This window comes from Aulonocara stuartgranti, assembly GCF_965226115.1.
Source record: "Aulonocara stuartgranti genome assembly, chromosome: 4".
Taxonomy (NCBI): domain Eukaryota; kingdom Metazoa; phylum Chordata; class Actinopteri; order Cichliformes; family Cichlidae; genus Aulonocara; species Aulonocara stuartgranti.
In genome coordinates this window covers 17,717,014-17,739,961 of record NC_138942.1, presented here as the reverse complement: position 1 = coordinate 17,739,961, position 22,948 = coordinate 17,717,014, and the positions used below count along the sequence as shown (strand labels likewise).

General features: G+C 40.8%; 4 protein-coding genes across 4 annotated transcripts in view; 2 read left to right on the top strand and 2 right to left on the bottom strand.

Moving 5' to 3' along the window:
- The first annotated feature begins 7 nt into the window (after positions 1-7).
- Positions 8-3,249, top strand: mrps7 (mitochondrial ribosomal protein S7). Its single transcript, XM_082529121.1, has 5 exons — positions 8-113; positions 1,742-1,933; positions 2,023-2,086; positions 2,178-2,345; positions 2,772-3,249. Exons 1-5 carry the CDS (start codon positions 70-72, stop codon positions 2,991-2,993), a joined length of 690 nt encoding a protein of 229 aa, XP_082385247.1. The 5' UTR covers positions 8-69; the 3' UTR covers positions 2,994-3,249.
- On the bottom strand, positions 3,238-7,435 carry mif4gdb (MIF4G domain containing b). Its single transcript, XM_082529123.1, has 6 exons — positions 7,347-7,435; positions 6,660-6,778; positions 6,462-6,571; positions 6,209-6,364; positions 5,415-5,507; positions 3,238-4,804 (listed from the first exon to the last, which is right to left on the bottom strand). The coding sequence occupies exons 2-6, from the start codon at positions 6,736-6,738 to the stop codon at positions 4,577-4,579; spliced, it is 666 nt and encodes a 221-aa protein (XP_082385249.1). The 5' UTR covers positions 6,739-6,778; positions 7,347-7,435; the 3' UTR covers positions 3,238-4,576.
- On the top strand, positions 7,431-12,793 carry slc25a19 (solute carrier family 25 member 19). Its single transcript, XM_082529116.1, has 7 exons — positions 7,431-7,798; positions 9,073-9,233; positions 9,521-9,676; positions 9,776-9,946; positions 11,509-11,689; positions 11,770-11,900; positions 11,985-12,793. Exons 2-7 carry the CDS (start codon positions 9,102-9,104, stop codon positions 12,198-12,200), a joined length of 987 nt encoding a protein of 328 aa, XP_082385242.1. The 5' UTR covers positions 7,431-7,798; positions 9,073-9,101; the 3' UTR covers positions 12,201-12,793.
- A 1,256-nt stretch (positions 12,794-14,049) lies between these two features.
- Positions 14,050-22,948, bottom strand: part of pitpnc1a (phosphatidylinositol transfer protein cytoplasmic 1a) — a 50,012-nt gene continuing 41,113 nt past the window's right edge. Inside the window, exons 5-9 of the mRNA XM_082529119.1 lie at positions 21,429-21,500; positions 19,573-19,668; positions 17,513-17,668; positions 16,854-16,917; positions 14,050-15,313 (exon numbers count right to left, since the gene is read on the bottom strand). Of these exons, the coding sequence (XP_082385245.1) occupies positions 15,003-15,313; positions 16,854-16,917; positions 17,513-17,668; positions 19,573-19,668; positions 21,429-21,500 (699 nt within the window). The 3' untranslated portion in view covers positions 14,050-15,002. The remainder of the gene's footprint in view (positions 15,314-16,853; positions 16,918-17,512; positions 17,669-19,572; positions 19,669-21,428; positions 21,501-22,948) is intronic.

The window sequence follows — 22,948 nt, the reverse complement described above, 5'->3', positions numbered from 1 at the left end:
TTTTTTTTATTCCAAAGGCACCTGCGAGACTACTAACCCGGGGTCCTAACAGACGCTCACACTTTCAAGATGGCTGCTTCCATCTCAGGATTATTAAAACCTTGGACGCCGAGGTAAAAGAAAAACAACCCTTTTACTAACACGCACACATTAGCAGGCGGTTTCGAGTTGTACGTTATTTATACATTAATATAATTTGAGTGACTACAAATTAAACTAACTAGCTGTGGTATTACATTTAAACCAGTCCCCCAAAGAGGTGAAGGGTGTAATGTTTAGCACATTTTATTTTTATTAAGACAGAATTGACAGTTTTCTTCTTTATCAACAGATTATCTTATCGTTTTGAAAATAATGATAAATGGATCCCACATGTAATTAATATCTGCATGTTTTCACTTATTATTTTATATTATTTATAAAACAAATCAGCAAATATACGTCGGCCGGTTGTTTTTAGGTACACCTGTTCAGCTGCTCGTTAACAAAATATCTATTCAGCCAATTACATGGCACCAACTGAGTTCATTTAGACATGGTCAAGACGACCGGCTCAAGTTCAAACTGACCATCAGAATGAGGAAGAGAGGTGAAGCAGATGAGCTCCAGCTGCAGAAGTCCACACCGGCTGCCATCTCTGTCAGCTAAGAACAGGAAAATTAGGCTACAATTTACACAGACTCAACAAAATTCGATAAAAAGATTGGAAATACGTTACCTGGTGTAATGAGTCTTGATTTCTGCTGCGACGTTTGGATGGTGGGGTCAGCATTGGTGTAGTGGATATTTTTCCTTGAGTACCTTAGCACCAACTTTCATTTAAACACCACAGCCTACCTGAGTGTTTTTGCTGATCACGTCTCTTTATGACCAGAGTTAATCATCTTCGGTTTGCTGCTTCCTGAATGCTCCAAGTCACAAAGCTCACATGATCTCAAACTTGCCACAGTCACCAGATCTCATCTCCAATAAACCATCGTTAGTTTGTGATAGAACAAGAGATTCACATAATGGATGTGTGACAAATCTGCAGCAACTGTGTGTGCTGTCATGCCAATATGGACCCAAATCTCTGAGGAATGTTTCCAGCACCTTTTTGACTTTATGCTAAAATAATTGAAAATTAATGCAAAAGGCAACCCAGTACTAGCAAGGTGTGTCAAATGAAGTGGGTGGTGACTGTGGACATCTTTTAGAGTATCTTGCTTTGTTTGACCAGCAGCCTGTAATCCAGATATTTAGTTCACAGCTATATAATTCTGGGAAGAAGCTGAGAGTGCCTAAATTTAAAAAAAAAGAAAGAAGAAGAAATACTAGAATATCTGGTGATTGACTGACAAATAATGAAGAAATTCCTGATTCACAGAGACATTTCTGATGTGTATTGACAGTCTGTTATTGGATTTATTTAGTGGTGCTGTTTACTGTGTACTTGGGTTTTAGCCTTGTGCTTTACAGTAGGGTTTTCAAGGATACGTGACCATAGGAAAGTGAAAAATATTTGAACAGTTTTAATGTGATAGATTACTTGTAAATGGTCCAATTGATTAACTCTGAGTTATAATTGGTGATGACCTCAATCATAACCATTTGCTTTAGCGAAACGAAAAAAGTTTTTTTTTTTTTTTTGATAGATTAGGATTAGTTTAATTTTTTTTTCTTCAGCTGACAGTGAGACACTGTCAGCAGACACAAACTACCCAGTAACTTTGTGAAACTCAGTTCTGTCATTTGTTTGCAGAGTGTTCCTGGTGAGATGGAGCAGATACAACCCTTATTATCTGGAACCTGAAGTCAGCAAGGAGGCCTACAGCCGACCAGCGACGGAGCTGAGTGCAGAGGAGAAGGAACAGCGCGAGCTCAAAACCCTCAGGCCCATCAAGGCAGCCACCAGCGGAGTCTCAAGCTCTGTTTTTGATGACCCAGTCATCAGGTAGACTCACATCTCAGCTCACAACAACAGGAAAGATGTGTTCATAGGAATGTTCATGTCAGGTGATGATTTTTGTCTTTGTTTTTCAGTAAATTCATCAACATGATGATGGAACATGGAAACAAGGTTTTGGCTAGAGAGATAATGACACAGGTAAAAAAAAAACATGTTAATAATAAATAGAGGTGTCAACAGCAGTCTAAATAAACGGTAAATAGATAACTACTGCTTGTCTTGTGTTTAGACGCTGGAGAACATAAAGAAGAAGCAGGTGGAGAAGTATCACAAAGCTTCTGAGGGGGAGAGGGAAGCGATCGAGTGTAACCCCTACACCATCTTTCACCAGGCTCTGGAGAACTGCAAGCCTGTGGTTGGGCTAGCCAGCATACAGAAAGGTGGAAAATACTACCAGGTCAGTAATGAGACACACCACTGCCTGCACAGAAAACACAGAAAAATAAGATTCAATTCAGTTTTATTTATATAGAGCCAAGTCACAAGTTGCCTCAAGGCAACATAAAGACTCTACAATAATATAGAGAGAAGCCCAACAGTCACATGACCCTTCTGAGAAAGTATTTGGTGACAGTGGGAAGGGAAAACTCCCCTTTAACGGGAAGAAATCTCCAGCTGAATTGGCACCGGGGAGGGGCATCTATCTGCCATAACTGATGAGAGGGAGACAGGACAAATGATGCTTTTCGACAGCTTCCACACTTTAAAAATGGGACACACAGTTTGTCTTTGTGGTTTGGTTTTTAGACACATCTGCTGATCTTATATCTGCGAAGCATAAAGGCAAGTAATTGCATTCCTCTTGGCCTCTGACCCCACCCAGGTGCCCATTCCACTCACGGACAACAGGCGGCGCTTCCTCGCCATGAAGTGGATGATCACAGAGTGCCGGGACAACAAACACAGACGCACGCACATGTATGAAAAACTCTCCCAGGAGCTGCTGGCGGCCTTTGGCAAAGAGGGCAACGTGATGAAGAAGAAGTACGAGCTGCACAAGATGGCTGAAGCCAACAGAGCCTATGCTCACTACCGCTGGTGGTAGAAAGCAGCGAAACGGCGTCGACTGAAATCTGATGACTAACAGACTGGAATGAAGTCAGGTCAGCCGCACAGAGCCGCAGCAGCTCAAAGTGCTGAGACATAAAAATCATTTGGACTGTAAAATGCTGTCAGAGGGATGAAGCGTGTATAAAGAAGAACTGAACATGGCTTACTGTCACTGTTGTATTAAGGAAGCTGTACTGTGTACAAGTGTGTTGTATTTGCAATAATAAATGCAAATAATACAAACTTACAAAGATTTATTAGAACAAACTTTCATTTAATGCACAACCCAATCATAAAAAAGAAAAAATGGAATGTGTAGTAAAAAATAGATTCATGTTACAGTCAGGTCTGTGGAGTCATTTAGGGATTTGGTTAAGTCCTTCTTTGACTCATTGCAGTTTAACACACAAATGCATTTTTTTCTTGGTTTTGTTCATTTGACCCAAGAATCTGCAAGAAAAAAAACCTGCAACGGCTGAAATTTAAATCTCCCTACACTAACAAAGAAAATGATTTCAGGAGACAAAATACTTCAGTGCATCTATGAGCGGCTTTTAAGTAACTTCTTTGTTTTTATCATTGTCAGACTGCCTTAAAGTCAAATTTCAACATACATTCTACAGATCGTGGTTACGAAAACAACCACATTTGAAAGATGTAATATTTTAACAGCACGGCACCTGTGCCTGAGCAAACTCCTGAAAGCCATGGTGGACTATCAAACGTAGTGTTGCTGGTGTAAAGAGAAGTTAAATCGTTTTGAAAAAACACTTTTTATGAGCTTTGCAATCATAACTGACCTGCAAAAGGAGCTCCGATAAAGGAGAAGAAAACAGATCCCTCTGCCTCTTAAGGTAAAAATAAACATGTCAGTCTTTATGGAGTTGTTGGTACCATGTGATGGTATTCAAGTTATATCGGCACAGCTTGTTTAACAAATATTTTATATCAAGGAATCTGATGTTTCTGCAGAAAAGTGGTTTAACCAATCGCTCGGTCTGCTGTTAGAAACAAAAAAATAAAATAAATCCCTGAATTGAGACTCTGCCAAACTGATCGCTAACAGGATTTTACAGGACAAAGTAAGCAGAAACTCTTCCCATCGCAATTTAAAACCTTTTCAAAATTTTAAGTTTACACTAAAATATCAAAATAATTAAATCAGGTTTTATCTGACTGGAATGTTATTTGGATTTGGTAAACTAAGGTTGCCATATTCTCTCAAAACAGGAATGCTAGAATGATTAAAAATGTAAAAAACAAAACAAAAAGTTGCCTCAGCTCCTCTGGCTGCATCAAACCTGAACACAAACGTCTTTGAAACAAAGTGAACCTGAATGTGGTCAAACCTCGTTAACTCAACTTCAGCTCCGCGTGACCTATTGCACATTCCACAGCACGCGTCAGGAACATTGTATTAGTCTTTTTAGAGAAATCACCATCTTCTCAAACTCCTCCTCAGATTGCTTGGAGGATATTGCTATCTATCCTCAAAAAGCTGGTTTTGTAATCAGTGGCGCTTGAGTAGTGTCCAAGGTGCTTGAAGGCTCTAGTGCTCAGCGCCCTGCTCCTTGAGTCCTAGTCAGCTATTTCACTGTAGTAGTACTTGTGAGCGGTGCTGCTGAGCATCCAACCTCCGGCCCTGAATTCCAGGATCTCCAGCAGCAGCAGGCGGGCCATGGACGAGAGGCCCTCCTGGAGCAGAAAGCCGTCCCGCAGCAGGAAGAACAGGTCATTCATCCGTTGGTTGTCCGCCTTCTCCAGCTGCTCTCCGATGCGATGCAGCTGCACCACCAGACAGTCCACCTGTGGAGAAAGGTGGAGACGCCTCAGTAAAAACGAACGTCACACTAAAAGGGAGATTATGGTTTCGCTGTGGTTAGGGTAAACTGTCGGCAGCCATGGACTGCCCAAATGTGGGCAGTATAAATGTTACGTGCTACAACACATCTGTGGACTACACTTACATGTGCTGTTATTGGTTCACCACCCAGCCACAGAGAAGAGTGAAGTTGAAGCAAAACTAAAAGAGGCCATGCTTCTCATACTGCATTTTTTTTTAAATCTTTGATGGGGTTTTTTGTCCTTCTCTGGCCCACTTTTCAACTAATCAACACAGTGTCATCCATGTCAAACAATGTGCAGGTAACTGTTCCACTATGCAGAAAAAAGTGGAGGTTCATTGGCCAAAATGCAATTATGAAAGCTTTAACAATCAATTTTTCAGTTTTTTATTAGCCTTTATAGATTTATATGCATTTGTAGTCAGACAAAAACCACCCAGTGGAACAGGAGGTATATCGACTGACTATACAAAACAACCCCACTCCCCCAGTCAGTCCTGGAAAACCACTATAGGACTTTTACACTTATATGCAAATGACTGATAAACACTTTCTCCAGATATCTTCCTCACCTCATCCTCATTCATTAGAGCGTCTGGTTTGGCCAACCTCATCAGGCAGTCATACACAGGATGAACCAGGGCCACCATCGGCATGTTGTTCACCTAAAAAACACAGTGTGGAGAGTCCTTATATATATTTATTAGTTTCAGATGTAGCCATTCTTGTATTTTGCTTGTTTACATTATTGTATTTTGCACAACTCTGTTGCTTGTGAAGCTCGCACACAAGAATTTCACTCACATGTGCTGTACCAATGTACCTGCACATGTGATGTGACAATAAAAGTGATTTGATTTGATTACAGCAGCTCAGTATTATCAACATAAAACAAAAGGAAACTGTGTTAAGTCCTTGACTCTGATTTCTCTTACACAAAAGCCAGGATTGAGTAGTCTTACAATAAGGATCACTCTGTTTAAAATGCCAGTGGCTCCAAGCATGGATGGAACCTGAGTGTGTTAGCACCACACCTTTCAGGCTCATCTTTACACTGCCAATGAATAAACACCTTACTAAATGAGACATGACCTAGATTTTAGAAGCAGCATAATTAGGATCTGTTCAAATTTTAGTGGCTGTTCCTGGACACTTAAATGTGCTGCAGTTAACATATTAGGACCCCCAAGATGCAGCTAGAGGAGGTGTTTGTCTGCAGTGTGGACATACAAGAAAAAAAAAAAGCAGCATGTCCTCTTAATAAGGACAATGAAAAGGTTCCATTTTTAATCAGAGTGATTTAACAAAGCTGCTTTGTGTTTCCCTTTCCTAAATTTTAATACTCAAAACTCTCTCTGCCTCTTACTTTGAGGTAGTCGAAGATGTTGCAGATGAACGTGACATAGCACACCCACTCCTGCAGAGAGCGTGCCCTCATCTCCTCGCGTTCTTTGAACTCCTGCTGGAGTCGGTTCAACAAGTGTCTCCTGAACACGTTTCCATTGCTCTGCTTGGCTTCAGCCTGCAGAAAGTGTCAAGCAAAGTGTCAGGCAGATAACAGTGAGAGGGTGGACAAAAAGTGGGAGCTTGAATGTAATATATAGGTGGGACTTACTGACCTGCACTATAGTGTAGCAAATACGCCCAGCCTCTTTGCTGAACACGGGGTCCTTCAAAGACTGATCCACAATGATGTTGGATACTTTCTCCAGGTTCACCAGAAATGGATCTGAAAAGAGAGAATATGTTTAAGTGCTTTTTTTTTTTTTTTTTTACAGCACCCAAAAATGACACACATGAAGAAGTTAAGGGTTGACCTTTCAAGGCTGTTTTTAGTAACCTCTGCGTGTCCAGGTCAAATGACTGGATCCGGTAGTCTTCAGCAGAGTTTTCCATTACAGATGCAAGTAAACAAATTACACGGGAGGGCTGTCACCTGTGGAAATCAGACAGTTACTGCAAGCGTTTTCATGCAGAATATAAGCTTTTCAGAGACAGATCAAAAGGCCACAGTCGGAGACATCCGGGCACTTTTGGTGACCACAATACATGCAAAATCCTGTACAGTCATCAAATTGGCTGGCCCCCGGCCGCGGCTCATTCACTGAGGGATGGAGGGGATTATACAACCCAGGTCAACTAAAAAGTTCACCGAACACCCAACCAAGCATGAGCCAAGTTATCTTCAACTTGTGATGTGACACACCAATGTTACTTCCATATTCAACTAGGTAACGTTAGTTTAGTGTAAGAACACGTAAAACTTCGTCTAACGGTAGCTTTGTTTTCAACAACATTAACATCCATTACAGCTGTAGTGGAAACCAAACGTTAACGGCTAGCATTGACGCTAACGAATCAGAGTGGAGTTTAATACCCAACCTACACTTGCGTTATAACCGCCCGCTGAAAGATACAAACGGGTAAATATTTTCCCGAACTGAAAGAAAACGGTAGTTAAATAATTGACCAAAAAATGGAGGATAATTATGTGACAATTATACCTATTTAATGCCAATGTGTCACATCTACGCTCAGGTAGAGGTATGCTCTGGTAGGCAGCCTTTCCTCGACGCAACCCTAACCTTTCGAAGATGAAGTATCAACAGAAAGATGAGTCCCTCCTCTCTTTTCTTCGCCGCAGACCCTATGGTCTTCGCCTAACCCAAAGTTAACGTAAACGAAGGCCTTAGTCTTGTACTTTCGAGGCCTGTCTACGCCATAGATGTCCTAAATAAAAGAGGATGTGAGTTTTAAGTAGTTACTTGCTGAATTTGACACGGTGTAGTGAGGTAGGGACTTATCTTGACGTGATATTTCGTCTTGGAGAGACTCTTCCGACCCGGCAGTAATATTAGGAGCGTGCTAGCAAGAAGTAGAAATCTGTTCCTGTTCTACTAATTTTGAACTGTACCAGTTGAGGTTCACTGTTGGAGCTGATGTGGTATTCATGAAGGTACGGTGATATTTGTCTGCTTCTGTTACCATTATAGCCAAGTTAATGCCTGCTCTGTTCTTAGTTTACCTTAGCTTAGTTTAGCTAGTTCCAAGGTCTTATTATATGTCCTCCACATGTCTTGTTTTTTTTCTTTTTAATTTTTCTGGTCTTTATGGCATTTTATGGTTGTGTTATAATTTTATAAATGGTGAACATGGAAGAAAACCAGCCATTAACAGACACCTAACAAAACACGAATGACGTGGGTGAAGCTGTAAATGTAATGTCGTGGAAACAGCTGCTAGGAAAAAGTCTTGAGCCACCCGTCGTTTTGTTTTTTTAATACTTTACTTCGGAGGAGCCAGACATAGTTGACATTTTTTCAGTGGTGTGAGCAATAGTTCTCCAGGCTTATAAAATTTTGTTTTTTAGTTTGTTTGTTGAACCACTGAACACTGGCATATGAAGTCATTCAGGCATAAAATGGCACACTAATTAAGTTATCAACCACTGTTGTGTATCCTTAAAACATTTGAGGAAACTGGACTGGTGGGTGGCAAATGAAAGCCATGTCCTTAAGAAATAGTAAAGACCGACACAGGGCGCGAGAGATCCAACTGGCCCTGCAGGTGATCCATCAACTTTTCACTGAAGTCTCCTTGTAAATAGTCTCAGTGTAAGGGTCGATGTCAAGAAGCCATGCTTAAGGAAGGGAGACAAGGAGAAAAGCCATCTGTAAAACATGGTGGAGGCTTTCAGAATGACAGTGATCCCAAACATGCATGGGGAACTTCTCCGGAAGACTACTTAAAGAAATTACAAGAAAGCTTTTCTAAGAGACTTCAGGCTGTGATGTACAATAAAGGTGGTCATATAAAATATTGACTTTCAAGCTTGTTAGAACAGTATAAAAAATCTACAGAATATATACTGCATTCCCATGTATGTTAGCACATTTCAGTAAACGAAATGTGCTAAATGGGGAAACACCCATTTCTCATTTTCATGAAACGTATATAGGAGTTATATATTACTGTGTATTGTTCTAAAGTCCATCCCCCAAAACCAAACTGGAGGTTTTATAACATCTAGCATGTAACTGTTGTTATAAATATCAAAATACTCACTTTAATACAGTTTGGAAACACCTGTGCTTAAGATCATACATACAAAACAAGCTCATCTCACCAAACGTGATGCAGTTAAGATTATCTTTATCTATTTAAACTTGAATTAAAGTTTGTTTTTAACTGTGTTAAACTGAACAAAGGGTTCGTCATTTGTCTCATTAGAGTTTCTAGAAACCTGAGGCTGTAGAGACATGGTGGGCTATGACCCTGGTGTCCAGGGTGCACCTCTGTCCCCAAAGGAGGCGGCCTTCGCTGGTTCAGCTGCTGGGATGGTCACCAGAGCCCTCATCAGTCCTTTTGATGTCATTAAAATCAGATTTCAGGTAAGGATGTGTACTTGTTTTGGAACATGTGAGACTTGCGTCCAAATGGTGAGAGAAGAGAGCCCAGAAGTGAGAATTCGTGCTCACTTTGAAGATTACCGTGAAGTAGCAGCTGTGACCTTCCAATTGGTGACTGTACTAAAAGCATGTGCAAACATTTGCATTCAGTTTAAAAAAAAAAACAAAAAAACAAAACCCAAAAAACAACAACTTTAATCAAGAGATTTTTGAAGCCTGATAAATGCAGGTCATGTGTTGTGTTCTTATCTGTATTTTCCCCCCTGTAGCTGCAGATAGAGCGTGTGTCTTCAAAAACACCACAGGGGAAGTACTATGGGATATTTCAGGCAACACGCTGCATTCATTTAGAGGAGGGACTGTCTGCTTTCTGGAAGGGCCACATCCCAGCACAGCTCCTCTCTATCTGCTACGGAGCTGTCCAGGTACAACCTGCAAACTGTGAACTGCAGGCTAAGTGGAACAATTGTATTACTCTAAACAATCTCAACAACACAGTTGCTTTTATTGTGTCCAATTTGCAGTTTGCGAGTTTTGAGTTTCTGACAGAGTTGGTCCATCAGAAAACGCTGTATGACAGCCAGACAGCAGGCGTTCATTTCATCTGTGGCGGCTTGGCAGCCTGCTCTGCCACAGTGGTTTGCCAGCCTCTGGACACACTGCGGACACGCTTTGCAGCTCAGGGAGAACCCAAGGTGGGACTAATCATTTCTTATCCTGATCGCTGTCAATGTTTGACAGAATTTCATACATCAGCTCGTTATACAGGTTTTTATTTTACAGTCCTACTTTCAAAAAACTTGGTGCATTGTGAAAAATGTAAATAAAAACAGAATGCAATGACTTGCACATCTTATAAAGTCACATTTTTTCACTAAAGAGTACAGAAAATATAGTAAGTGTTTAAACTGAGAAATTTTTAAGAAAAATGTTAAATCATTTTAAATTTGATAACAGAAACGTATCTTATAACATATTGTTTACCACTTTGGAACAGGCTGTTCAGGCTGTAGTTGTCTGAGAACTGAAGAGACCAGCTGCCGGATTTTGTATGGATGGGAGCATATGTTGTCCCTTTTTTCTTTTTCTTTTTTTTTTTCTTTTGCCATCAGAATTATTGTCTAAAGGCGAAGAAAGATGCCCAACGGATTTACTTTACCAAATGGATCATCCCGGCCTTGCCGTATTGGTCTATTTGACAACAGTAACAGTAAATACTAAATATTGAATATTATTGTGCAGCACGTAGGATCGACAGCACACCGTGTGCTTTGAGGTAGGAGCCAAAAAGGGTGTAGTTTGTGTCTGTGAGCACCTGTGTGTACACCTGTGAGCATGAGTGCGCTTGTATTTAAAAGGTTCCTTCATGTAATGATCTGCTAGAGGGTGTGGGGGGGGCCATAGCCCCGTCCTCCAGGGCAAGAAGCAGGTATGGAGGAGATCCAGGCTCCAGACATCCAGAGGCCCTCAGAGCACAAGAGCACATGTTGTTCTAAAACCTTTACATACAAATAGATGCAGTATTTAGTTTAGCATATGTCTTGCTGAAGTATGCAGGACCTTCTCTGAAAAAGACGTTGCCTAAGTGGAAACGCATATTGCTCTACAACCTGTGTATATTTTTTTCAGCATCAGTGGTGTCAATTCCAGAGACACTAACGCACCGTCATACCAGAGGTGCAGACTTGTGAACTGAGCTCTGATAACAATGCAGATGGTGCCTCTGCTCTTTAGTCTGCAGAATGCAGCATCAATATTTTCCAAAAGAAGTAAAAAGTTTTGATTAGTCTGTCCACAGAACAGGTTTTTCACTTTGCCAAAGTCCATTTTAAATGAGCTTTGGTTCAGAGAACGTGAAGGTGGCATTTACATATGACTTTATCTTTGCACGAGGGAGCTTTAACCTACATTTGTGGATCATGTAATGATTTCTGGAAGTGTTCCTGAGCCCATGCACTGATTTCCATGACAGAATCATGCCACCCGAGGACCCAAAATGATCACGGGCATCCAGTATTAATTTTTTCTCACTTGTCTGTTGAGGACAGAGATATGCAAATACGTTTAATTAGGTGAATGTAGAAATATTTGAGGATTTGGAAACAAGTTTTTGTTTCCCACACTACCAACAGCATTGAAGACCATTTCAAGTCTTACAACGATGAAATATTCATAAAGCATGTTAAATATTCTCGAATTCCTGCCTTAGGCAGAATCGCTCGCTGTATACTGCTGAAACCCAGTTTTCTATTTCCAGGTGTACAGGAACCTGCGACATGCTGTGTCTACAATGTGGCGATCAGAAGGAACTCTAACATTTTACCGCGGCCTGTCACCAACACTCATGGCTGTGTTTCCTTACGCTGGCCTGCAGTTCTTCTTCTACAATATCTTTAAAAAGTTGTTGGCTCCACAACCCGAAGCTGGGAACTCAGGAGGTGAGTGGAAACTCTTAATTGTGCAGCGTTTACACCTGCACAGGGTTCAGTTTAAAATCCTGTCACTTTTTATGTTCAAGGAAACTTAAAAAGCCTGGTCTGTGGGAGTGGAGCTGGAATGATCAGCAAAACAATCACGTACCCATTCGATCTGTTCAAGAAGAGACTGCAGGTGGGGGGCTTTGAAGCAGCCAGAGCTCACTTTGGACAGGTAAGCTCCTCAACAGCATGTTTCATCATATTTGATTAAGCGCTCTGGGTTTGATGCTGAAGCATTGCCTTCTGTCCTGTGCAGGTGCGGCGCTACAGAGGTCTGCTCGACTGCATGGTTCAAATAGCCAAAGAGGAGGGCTTCCGAGGATTCTTCAAAGGCCTGTCCCCCAGTCTCGTAAAAGCTGCGCTGTCAACAGGCTTCACCTTTTTTTGGTATGAATTTTTTGTCAACGCCATGCATAACTTCAAGGAGAAACGGGGAACAAATGTCATCGCCAAAGACTTTAACAGAAGATGATGAAGGTGGAGGGGAGCAACACACACAATCACGCACATTGGAAACTAACTTATGCCTTGTTATTTTCTTGCACTGAAAAAAATGTGTCAACTGGGTCAATATCATCATTTGTTTCTGTTGTGTTTACATATCACGACAGAAAAATTACTACATTATGTTTTTTGTGATGTCATTTGAGTGTGTGTCGCAAAAGAGCTGGATTTTTTTTTTTTTTTAAAAACATGAATTTAATGTGGGATTTCAAGGTTTGTGGATACTTGCTTTAAAAAGATAAGTGTTAGCATTGAATATTCAAACTGAACTTTGCACACTTTGAGCATTTTGTGTCATTTTACACAAACTGTTCGACTTCATTAAGTTGCAAGAAAAGAATACAACAAAATTAAGCTTTTGTGTTGGTTTTGTGCACAGACAAAAAAAAGCACTTAATATTTATTGCATTATATACTATGGAGGACTGGGTATGTGAGGGACTGCTAACTGAGAGTTCAGTTAGTTTGTTGTGTTACATTACACTGTTAAAGCAGTTGTGTCGATGTGTCTGCTGAACACTATGACGTTATTATTTTTTCAATAAAGTTTGGATTAAGGAATTGTGTTTGCATGTGTGGTGTGTAGACCAGGATGAACATAGTGTTCACTAGAGGTGTGCATATGAATCGTATGCCTTTTGACACCTTTTATTAAAAAAACCGTTTACATATTGAAGTTTGGCACATGTGCATGGGTCATCACATGCCCCCTAAATGATGAAAAATGAATAAGTGAGGACAAAGAGCTCACAACAGGGTTTACATATTTAAAATAAATAAAATAACTGAATGTGAGCATGTTGGATGCATGCTCTGTTTGCATAAATGCCCACATACTGCTTACTCTCTTACAATTCCTCCATCTAAAGCATAAGTACACTGCACAGCAGTTGCATCTCTTTAATATCTGCAGGGAAAATACCAAAGAGTCCATTAGCTGTGACAACATCCTCATTTAGGTTTGACAGTGTTTCTTGCAGATATTGGCAGATGTCGTGGGAAAGGCCTCAGAGGCGATCGCCTGTACTAATGAGAAGTGTATGAATTGAAAAAGGTAGCAAAAGTTGAGCATGTAGACAGAACAGAAAGTGGCATGTAGGGGGGTGTGGCCTTGCTCCTGAAATTCAGATAAATTATCTGCAGTATGATGAGAGGGGGAACTCAGTTTCAGCTTCATCTATATACAATTTCACGTAATATGTTGAGATATTTATATATTAGAGCTATTTTGCAATATATTGTCTTATTTAATACTGCTGATTTAACTTGTTAGTTACTGTTCTTACTGTCTTGGAGCATATCTGGCCACAAAATTTTCTCTGAGATCAATAAAGTATTCTGATTCTCATTCTAATTTATACAGCATATGTTGTAACTTTATTGCAGTTTATTGTTTGATAACAGCATTTTGGTTATTTTGTAAGTGATTTAAGTGTTAGCCACATGTTTAGTGAGTGCTGTTAATTATAGATTAAATTTTCTGCTAAAAGGGAGCATTTAACAGGTATTTTCATTAGAAAACTGTGTTTCCCAGAATCCTTTGTGGTAGACAAAAGTTACTCTGGGTTTAGCTAGCAAAGAAAGTTTCGGGAAGCCATTATATGTTGCTCTGATGTCGAGCAGTTTATTTGTTGTACATCCCCTTTTGAAGCCCTATATAAAGACTATCGTTTCTGCAATTGATGTCTGATCCGTTTTTTGTTTTGGCTAAGTGGATTCTCCACAATAACATGACTTGATTTCCAAAGTTGCATTTGAATGAGCCACAAGCCTGTCTTTCCATTCAGATAGATCACATTAACAAACTCTCCACACAGTAACGGATGCAGCAGTATTTACTTTCATTTACTGAATACAAAACCCATCAATAGTATGACAGTAAATGAACACAATAAAACCACAATGAAGTCAATACAGCAGCAAAACAACACCACATGACCAAGTCTGTAAAAACTCCTGTAAAACACGACATCACATATAAGGCTCAGATAAGGAAAACATTCAGTTCACAAATATTTAAGGGCAGCCTCGGTAGTCAAGAATCATGCTGTTTCATGAAAACATCATGGCTGCTGAGACACATTACAGAAATGTCAAAGCAGCTTCATCACTTGATATGATATTCTTTTTGAGTCACATTTATATTTTTCATACAGTATATACAAGAATACACAATCACCTTACATCAGACTGTGAAAACCATAATACTCGACTGTTACAGTGGCCAACAAGAGTCCCAACTACATAATTCAGTTACCAAATAAATGAACAAAGCCAGAGATGTTTAAAGATAAAGCAGAAAACAAATGTTAAGTTTATGTGCACTGAGTCTCTCGATATCTTTTCACCAACACACCCTGAGCTTGGATGAAAACAAGGTGACACTGTGGGATAAAACGATTTCAGGAATGTATGCTACACTCAGTCAGGCTAATTGGACTCCATACTGATTAATGAAAGGTGCAGACTGGCTGTTTTCTAAGGAGAAGTGAAGGATGAGGAGCCTGCAGGTGCTTTTGTTGGACTCTCACTGGGATTTACTACACCTTTACACTTGGCGGGCCTTGCTGTGGATGCCTAGCTGTACCTGTAAAGGCAGTCTGAGAGCTGTTGGCTTTGCTGGAACGCCGGCGAGTCGGCTGAGGGGCTGGGATCACCAGGACAGTCACTTCTTCTTCAGATGGCTGAGGGAACATTGCAGGATGTGCTGGGTAGGCATCCTCCACTAATACGCAGGTCAGGGGTGTTTAACAGCGGCTTAGCCCCGCTCTCATTCTGGTTGCGGACTGGAGTTCCAGGAGAAAAAGCTTGGAAGCTTGAAGAGTGAATCCCTGCGGCCTGGATCAGGTAGGGTCAAAGTCTCTGGAGCTGACTTCTTCCGGGGTCGCTCTTTGGGCACTGACAGGAAATCAGGGGCTTCGGTGGAGAGGGGAGTGGACGGGGCGCTGTTGGGTCCGCTGCGGGTGCTAGATGGCAGGCGGTTCTCTGAGATGGAAATGGTAGGGGGGAAAGTGCCAATCTTCAGGTTGGTGGCTTCCTGCGTGGCACGCTCGTACTCTCTTACTTCATCCATGGTCATGTCTGTTGGGTTGGAGCAGTGACATAATATTAATAATAATACCTACTGAGCTATCCATGTCCCCATATATGAGAGACAAGGAATCTTTAGAATTGTTTTTATTAGATTTTAATGCAGTTTTTATGTGATATAAGCACAGAGATGTGCAATTCTAATAAACACATAATTTATTAACAATAAAACATAGAAAACACATCAAGTATTTAAACAGATGTGTTTCAGAACAGAGCTTAGTAGTAGTAGAAGTGGGGTGCTGAACTGGCCTGCCTGCGGTTCAGGCCTTTCACCTCTTAAAACCATTTGACCCATCATGAAATATGAAATGGAGCTATGAAGACCCAGGACTGTTAAAAAGCTAGAAAATCAAGCAGCTCATATCCTTAAGTTAACAGATGTTCATGGTTAAAAAAGAGAGGATGCTACACAGCAGTAAACAGGGCCGTGTCCCAACTGTTTTGAGACGTGTAGCTGCCATCAAATTCAAAATGAGCTAATGTTTTTCTTACTTTGGTACATTCGATATGGTTTCTGTGTTCTACAGTGAATAAAATATGACTTTAAGATTTACAACTTCTTTGTATTTTCAATGTCCACAGCATCTCGAGCTTTTTGGAAATGGGACTTTGCAGATTTATTTAATGTGGTGAGGCTGCAAATGTGGAAATATTGCACACAGGTTTCTCAAGGTCTTACAACGAACTGCTTCAAGGGAAATACGTGTCAGGAGAAAACTGTACTCTCAGTTTCCCGTTCTTAGCTGACAGTAGTCACACCTGCGGTCTTTTGCTGTTGTCCATCTGCTCTACAGTTTGACATGTTGCACAATCAGAGATGTTGTTCTTCATACCTTGATTATAATGAGAATTTGAGTTAATGTTCTCTTCCTATAAAAGCAGTCTGGGCATTCTCTTCTAACCTCTGACATCAACAAGATGAAAAATCAAAGTTTCTAAGACAGTTTCAAAAATACACAAACCAGCCACACTTCTGTAGGAGGAGGTAGGATGTGGCAAAACCAATTAGCAGAGGTGACACTACAGCTAACTGGAGTCACCCATCTAGTGTGGAACATTTTATATGTTATCATTCGTGGTTAATTGTCCTAACAGGCCATTCAGGGAGTCTTTTCTCTGTTTTTGGTGGTGGAGGTTCTAGCATTTACCCAATTTAGAATTATTAACAGGTATCTGTTCCTGTGCATGGTACCCATACACTGCATGCATACACCCTGCTAAAAAGAGCTTGCTAACATTTAGTTGATAACTTAGCACACTATGCTCATGTCCAAATATGACAAATATATCCAAATATTTCCAACTCCAAAAACACCAGATGGAGATGGTCACAAAGCTAAAAGTTGATGAAATTAATAAACAAATTGATAATGTCATGCTAGCTATGTCCATCCTTTGCATACAGTCTATGATCTCCATCTTAAAATGGAAAAATGTATGTGAAGTGGGTGCAATCGTGAGATGAGTCAATGCCTGCACATGAAACTAACCCAAGTTTTCTAAAGACTGTCATCTTCTGCGCACTTACCAATCCACTCATCCACCCAGGCAAAGGCCTGCCTGTGTCCTAAAAGCAGCACATCTCGGATCACCTGAGGAAGATTACAAAAAATAAAAAGAGAGAAAAGGGAAGCAAAGGAGGCAAGCTCACAGGAAAATGAATTCAGGCAGGGACAGAGGCAGGGAGGAAGTTCAAGGAGAGAAACTGCAAATCAGACGGCATTCGCTCTAAAGGATACAGAGAGTTTCACTTCATTTCTCACTTCAAACATTTTCTGTTCACCCCTAGAGGATTATGATTTATGTGGGACACTCCTGGTGTTAGCCTGTGAGTAATGAACCTGCCTCCAATGTGTGTGTGTGTGTGTGGGTGCCTTGGGCAAGGATAGTGCAGGGACAGCTGACCCGAGGGACAGATGCTGTAGCAAAATGGATTTGGGAAATGAGAGATACAAAGTTTAAATTCTGCAGCCAAGAAAAAGGGAGGTGGTGCTGCAAGGCAAGCTGTGGGATGCGAACAGGGCAGATATTGTTGAAGGTGATAATAGAACTGCTGATCTAGCTCACGGCCGTGTATCACATGTTTTCAGAGCAAAAGATAGGACGCCTCTGGCTCAGACGATGATATAAGCAGGCTGAAACTCATCTACAACGTGTCTCTTGCCCCCAAAAATGGTTTGTCCTGACCTTGTGTACAAACTGCTCCACACGGGTTTGCAGGCCCCAGACTTCAAATTTGACAGTGACCAGTTTGTAGGAGCACATGATGGGGTCCTGGGTGTCGAGCCATCCTTCCTGCAGAAGCCCTCGGTTCGTCTTCTTTGACTTAAAATACCGAAGGTCCTGCAAGGCCACAAGAAACCAGGTTCAGAAAAACAACTCATTTTTCCCCAGGAGTTAAATAAACACAAACAATCTTATGTCGATAATCCTCATAAAATTTACATAAGACCATAAGGAAAATTTGTTGAACTGTTTTCAAACCAATACTTCAAATTAAAACTATACTTCCTGCCATCTAATCTCTCTCACACACATCAATTTCCTCCTCTCTGCCCACAGGACAGGATCATCTGCTTTTATTTACGAGGCTAATGCAGGGTATAGCTAAGAAGCACAGTGGGAGTCTCAGAAACTTTACACGCATTAATCACTGCTCCCAGTGGACTAATTATGCTGTGATGCTCATTTGTCTTAGAGTCATGCATCTGAGTGTGACAGAGTGTCTCTATCCCTGCTGGGAAAGTACTTGTAGAGGAGGTGGAAGACATCTGTTATATTCTTCTCCGTATAAAATGTTTCATCAAGTGTATTGAGAGACGGAAAGATGAGAAATGCTAATGACAGATTAATCGCTTTTAAGCACATTTTTTAATAAGCAAATATCTCTCCAAAAGATGTTTTACTTCACTTACTTTTCCTCCTGGTTTTGCTGAACAAGTTTCATTAACTGTAGATTGTATTTCAAGAAGGTCTAAAAAGTGAAGCCAAAGTCAAAGTGCTTTAAATATGATTTCTTTCTGGTGACCAGCAGGGAGCAAATCCTCTGGCTGCAAATAGTTTGGTTCTATATACTGCATCATATATGCTGCATCCAGTCAAATCACCAGCAAGTGTGAGGATCTCTATAAAAACAGAAGGTTTTGGTAGTTTGCAGGTCTGGAGCATTGCCACAGTCTTGCCAGGAGTGGACGATGCAGCAAACTCACCCACGGCCAGACTGTGCCATGATCATACAAACGGCAAAAAACTCAAAAGCATTTGTCACTTTATGGTCTCAAATGTTATTTTAATACCTTCTTTCATACATCATGAGGTTTATTTTGTAAATTATGTTCATAAAATAGATTATAACACAGACGTGACTAAGTTGTGACTGTGAACAGCATCTCCAGGCTTTAATAACAGCAGAACACAAACACAAAATAGGTGACATCCACCTTTTCTATACGAGCTATGGCTTGAACTAATATCAGTGGGGCAGAGAGGCTTTTTGTTGATTAAGATTACATCAAATTCCATTAAAATCAAGCATCTGACACTCATGCATGTGTTGAGCCGTATTGAGCCAAACGTGGTTTTAAAGATCCTTCATTTTTTTTGTATTAATTGATTTCTCAGTGTGATGCATGCTGGTTTTATTTAGTTAAAATACGTTTAGACACTACAATAACGTCTTTTTATCTTCAGCACTGGAAATTCTTCCTTGTCTTGTGGACGCTGGTTGCATGTGTTTGCATCATGAGCACCTGCTGTCAGACCTTTGACTTTTTTCTCCTTTGTTTTTAACCCCCGACATTTGACACAGTTCATCTGTTTTTAAAATAATATTTACATTAGACATCTGACTTCTGTGTTTAGCTCTGGACAGCATGTCTGTGCTATTCTTAGCTCTCAGTGGTTAAAAGCAGAGGATGACAGAGATCGGTGGGAGGTGCGTGTGTGAAAGTGAGGGTGTCAATAACAAAACTGCAGCGCTGTCATGACCCCTCTTGGTTATTAATAGCTCAGCTTTTTATGACCATCACGTCCTGATAGATGAGCGAACGCACGCGCATACAAATGTCAAATCTCTGGAGAAAAGATAACACCCTATTCTGTTCCCTTCTCCTCACATCTCAGTTGTTGACTTCTCTCCTCCTCCCTCCTATTCACCCTTCTTTCCACTTCCTTCCACAGTATCTGTGCCGTGGCTGCAAGTATTCATTCACTCCTCATCCTGAGGTCAGTGACGTCGCTCTCCTCACCTCCGACTCCTTGTAGTGGCGCTCGGGGATCTCATCGTAAGCGATGTCCAACAAACACACATCCATCTCCTCTTCTCTGGGCTCACTGCCAAAGATCTGAGGAACAGGGAACAGTTCAGTACGTGAGGACAGCTCAATCAGTGGCGTTGACAAATGCTGTGGGATGAAGTGCCGTCACTTGGTGGATTTATAAAGGCAGCTTCACGCATCACGTAAATGCTGGGAGTCATTTTAGTCACACATCATATTGCTGTACAGGAAAGCAGTGGTTGAAAGGGTTTACGTTTGACAAAAAGATAATTTCCTGAGCACGTCCCGTCCTTCTAGCTTTACCCTCAAACAATAGGCCAAACAAACTGTGAGTAGGAATGTGAGTCACACCAAGTGGTCAATGATTTCCTCCTGTGTGACTCACGGGACGCAGCAAAGCAATGTTGACTAGTTATCCGCTCCTTTCAGAGCAGTGAAAGCGCTCTTGAGTCATGGACATTAATTTAACTTCCTGCATTCTTTGAATCTTTTCCATGGGTATAGGGCCAGGAGCAAAGGGCAGGGAGTCAACTGCCAAGGTTATTACAAGAAATGAGGGAGGCTGGAATAAAGAGAGAATAGCGGTGACTGCACAAATGGTGGGACCAGTGGGGTGTTAACATGAGAGCGGAAAGACCCTTCTATTGAGTTTGCCTTCACCCACATTTGTTACAATCAGTTTCAAATGTGAGATTTTGACCATCTGTGAAACCATCGTGATGTTCCTGCAACTCTCATAATCCACCACTAGGTGGGGCCGCAGCCTTTTCCTTCTACTACATTGTGCATTCGAGTAATATTGTGCAACAGTCAGACTTGCCTCCACTGCCAATACCAAGTGTTGCTCTGAAGGTGAGGTGGAGATCAATTGAAGTGCTTTTACCTGGTTTGAAATACTCAACACAACCAGCAGGACCTTGTCAGGTTGATTTAATAAAAGACAATTACATTCAATCTATTTTATAGCTATAGTTCTGTGCAAAAGGTTTTAACCAGCTCTTATTTCTTCATATTTTACTTTAAAGGAGCCAGACTTTCTTGTAATTTTTAAAAGTGGTCTTAAACATTAGTTCTGCAGATTGTCTGAAGGTTTTTTAATGTTGGTCTTAAGACAACAGGCTGCTTTTTCACTTGCTTTCAGTCTAGTCCGTCTACGTGACCATTTTCAGTGGATCATTTGAACCATTGTTGTTTCTACACATAACAAACAACTTAGCAAAGAACCAATTTTAAATTTTGTCTTTAGGGACTTTCTTACTAGTCTGTCTTGAAAAACACATTTTTCTGTGAATTAATTGTATGAAAAATGCCAAAGACACTGAGGTTTGACAGGCATAAAATTGTATCTTTGCACCAACAAAGTGATTCCCAAAGAGCTGTTAACCAAAAACTTTGCTCGTTATAGAGATTCAGACTGTCCACCTATTGTTCAGATGTGTCTGGCAAAGTATCTATGAGAAATTATCATAATGACAGATTGAAAAAGATTGTGATTGTCCAAGATACAAATGAACGAAGACAAAAACATTCATGTTAACAGTCGCAATCACTGCCTGAAGAAATCAGAACAGCAGAATGACTGATAATTCTCCTGATTTCCTTGGCACACAATGATGCAATAACCCTCTGACAAAGAGAATTCATTATTTTTGATTTTGGGGAAAAGACAAGAAGCAACAAGATGAGGCAACAAAGCAGACAGCAAAGAGCACAAAAGGGCAAAGGTACATGAAAAGAGAGAACCTAAATTCTATCCTCTTTCTTTTAGATGCAGCTTTGTTCCTACGATTCACTTCCAACAGCACGGCACTCGGAGCTTTACTCACATTATCATTGTTCCCTTTGTTATCCTCATATTTGGTCTCAATATGGATGGAAAACTTGGGCAGGAAGGAGCACTGAAGGGAGGGAAAAGTGAGAAATAAACAACGTGTGAGTTTCTCTGTTAATAACTGCATTGCTTAATGTTGTTTGTTCCAGCCCCTTTTTCAGAGATTTTTAACATTTTAAGCTTCATCGGTCTGCTAAAGTGACAACATCCTGTTGTTTAGGTCAATATGTGTGCATGTAGTCTTACAGTAGCTTACTCTTTAGCTTCGCTGCATTTTAGCTGCTGTGCTGAAAGCACAAGAAGCCGACACGCTCAGATGCCAGATCAGATTAATGGAGAGGACCGTGTGTCTGACAGGGGCTTATATCTTGGGTTTTATTACACAAAACCAAAGCAGTAATGGTTATTCTCTCACTCCGGAGATTTAAAACCACATCACACTTTAGTGTTTTCGTCCATTTTTACTGTCTTTAACCAAATTAAAGCTCAACACAATCATTATACAGTGTAGAAGGATGAATACTGGATACATGAAATGCAAAAGCCAGTGTTTGTGTTTATGCATGCCATCAATAAGTGATGCTACACATGGTATATTCACAGTGATGTGGAACGAGAGGCCTTATTGTAATTACTCAGCACAATTCAGTGGCCTTGTGAGTCTTAAAGAGAAACAAGAAAACTGTCTCTGTGTTTCTGATACTGATTATGGTGACAGAGGATAAATGTCTACACACGTAAAGCAGCTCTAACATGGATTAGTAGGTTAACAAGACTAATTTGAACCTACATCAGTAACAACTGACCTGCTGTTTCAAGTCAAACTGGTCAATATTAAAAAGGTGTTTGTCATTTACAGATGAACAATGAAGATATTTCTTTAAAACCTAATTTGGTGCCAGAAATAAAGGTCCTGTAATAAGATGCCACCACTGCAACAAGTCAGCTGGTGAAATGTCTTCCATCTTAGATCGCAATCAGCTGTAAGTGATACAAAAACCATGGCAACTCAGCCACGAATGACTGCAGAGCTCCGAACCTCCTGTCGCATTAACATCAGCACCAAAACTGTGCACTGCTGGCTTCGTGGTATGGGTTTCCACATGGGAGAGGAGCTCCTGTAGGAGTAATGTGTTGTACTCTGCAGTCAGAGTAAGAGGTAACGATGTGACATGCATCCAAAAATCACAGTAGCTGCTGCCACAACGCTCATATTCTTAAGGCTGTTAACTCAAGAAAAGTTTCACAGTTTCACATGAGCTGGCGTGACCTCCCTGAAACATCCAGATGCTGCAGAGGCAGTTGCATAATCTCAGCGAGGCTAAAGAAACGGCCTGCTGCTGATTTTATATGTGGTTCACTGATGCATTCCTGCTGCTTCGCACACAGAGAAGCCGTGTGTGTGCGTGCATATGTGCATGTGTGTGTCTGGGCGGGCATGTCTTAGGGCATGTCTTCTTAATGTCCCGGTGCAAATCATTAGTGCTTTTTGTTGGCAACAGTCAATTAAACATT

What these genes read in the sequence shown, in the direction of transcription:
- mif4gdb (XM_082529123.1), bottom strand. Translation starts at nt 6,738, where the DNA reads ATGGAAAACTCTGCTGAAGACTACCGGATCCAGTCATTTGACCTGGAC. An exon ending in ACTAAAAACAGCCTTGAAAG is followed by an intron (nt 6,572 to 6,659) that starts GTCAACCCTTAA and finishes CTCTCTTTTCAG; the next exon opens with ATCCATTTCTGGTGAACCTG. An exon ending in TTTGCTACACTATAGTGCAG is followed by an intron (nt 6,365 to 6,461) that starts GTCAGTAAGTCC and finishes CACTTTCTGCAG; the next exon opens with GCTGAAGCCAAGCAGAGCAA.
- slc25a19 (XM_082529116.1), top strand. Translation starts at nt 9,102, where the DNA reads ATGGTGGGCTATGACCCTGGTGTCCAGGGTGCACCTCTGTCCCCAAAG. An exon ending in TCATTAAAATCAGATTTCAG is followed by an intron (nt 9,234 to 9,520) that starts GTAAGGATGTGT and finishes TCCCCCCTGTAG; the next exon opens with CTGCAGATAGAGCGTGTGTC. An exon ending in CAGCTCAGGGAGAACCCAAG is followed by an intron (nt 9,947 to 11,508) that starts GTGGGACTAATC and finishes TTCTATTTCCAG; the next exon opens with GTGTACAGGAACCTGCGACA.
- mrps7 (XM_082529121.1), top strand. Translation starts at nt 70, where the DNA reads ATGGCTGCTTCCATCTCAGGATTATTAAAACCTTGGACGCCGAG. An exon ending in TTAAAACCTTGGACGCCGAG is followed by an intron (nt 114 to 1,741) that starts GTAAAAGAAAAA and finishes ATTTGTTTGCAG; the next exon opens with AGTGTTCCTGGTGAGATGGA. An exon ending in AAGGTGGAAAATACTACCAG is followed by an intron (nt 2,346 to 2,771) that starts GTCAGTAATGAG and finishes GACCCCACCCAG; the next exon opens with GTGCCCATTCCACTCACGGA.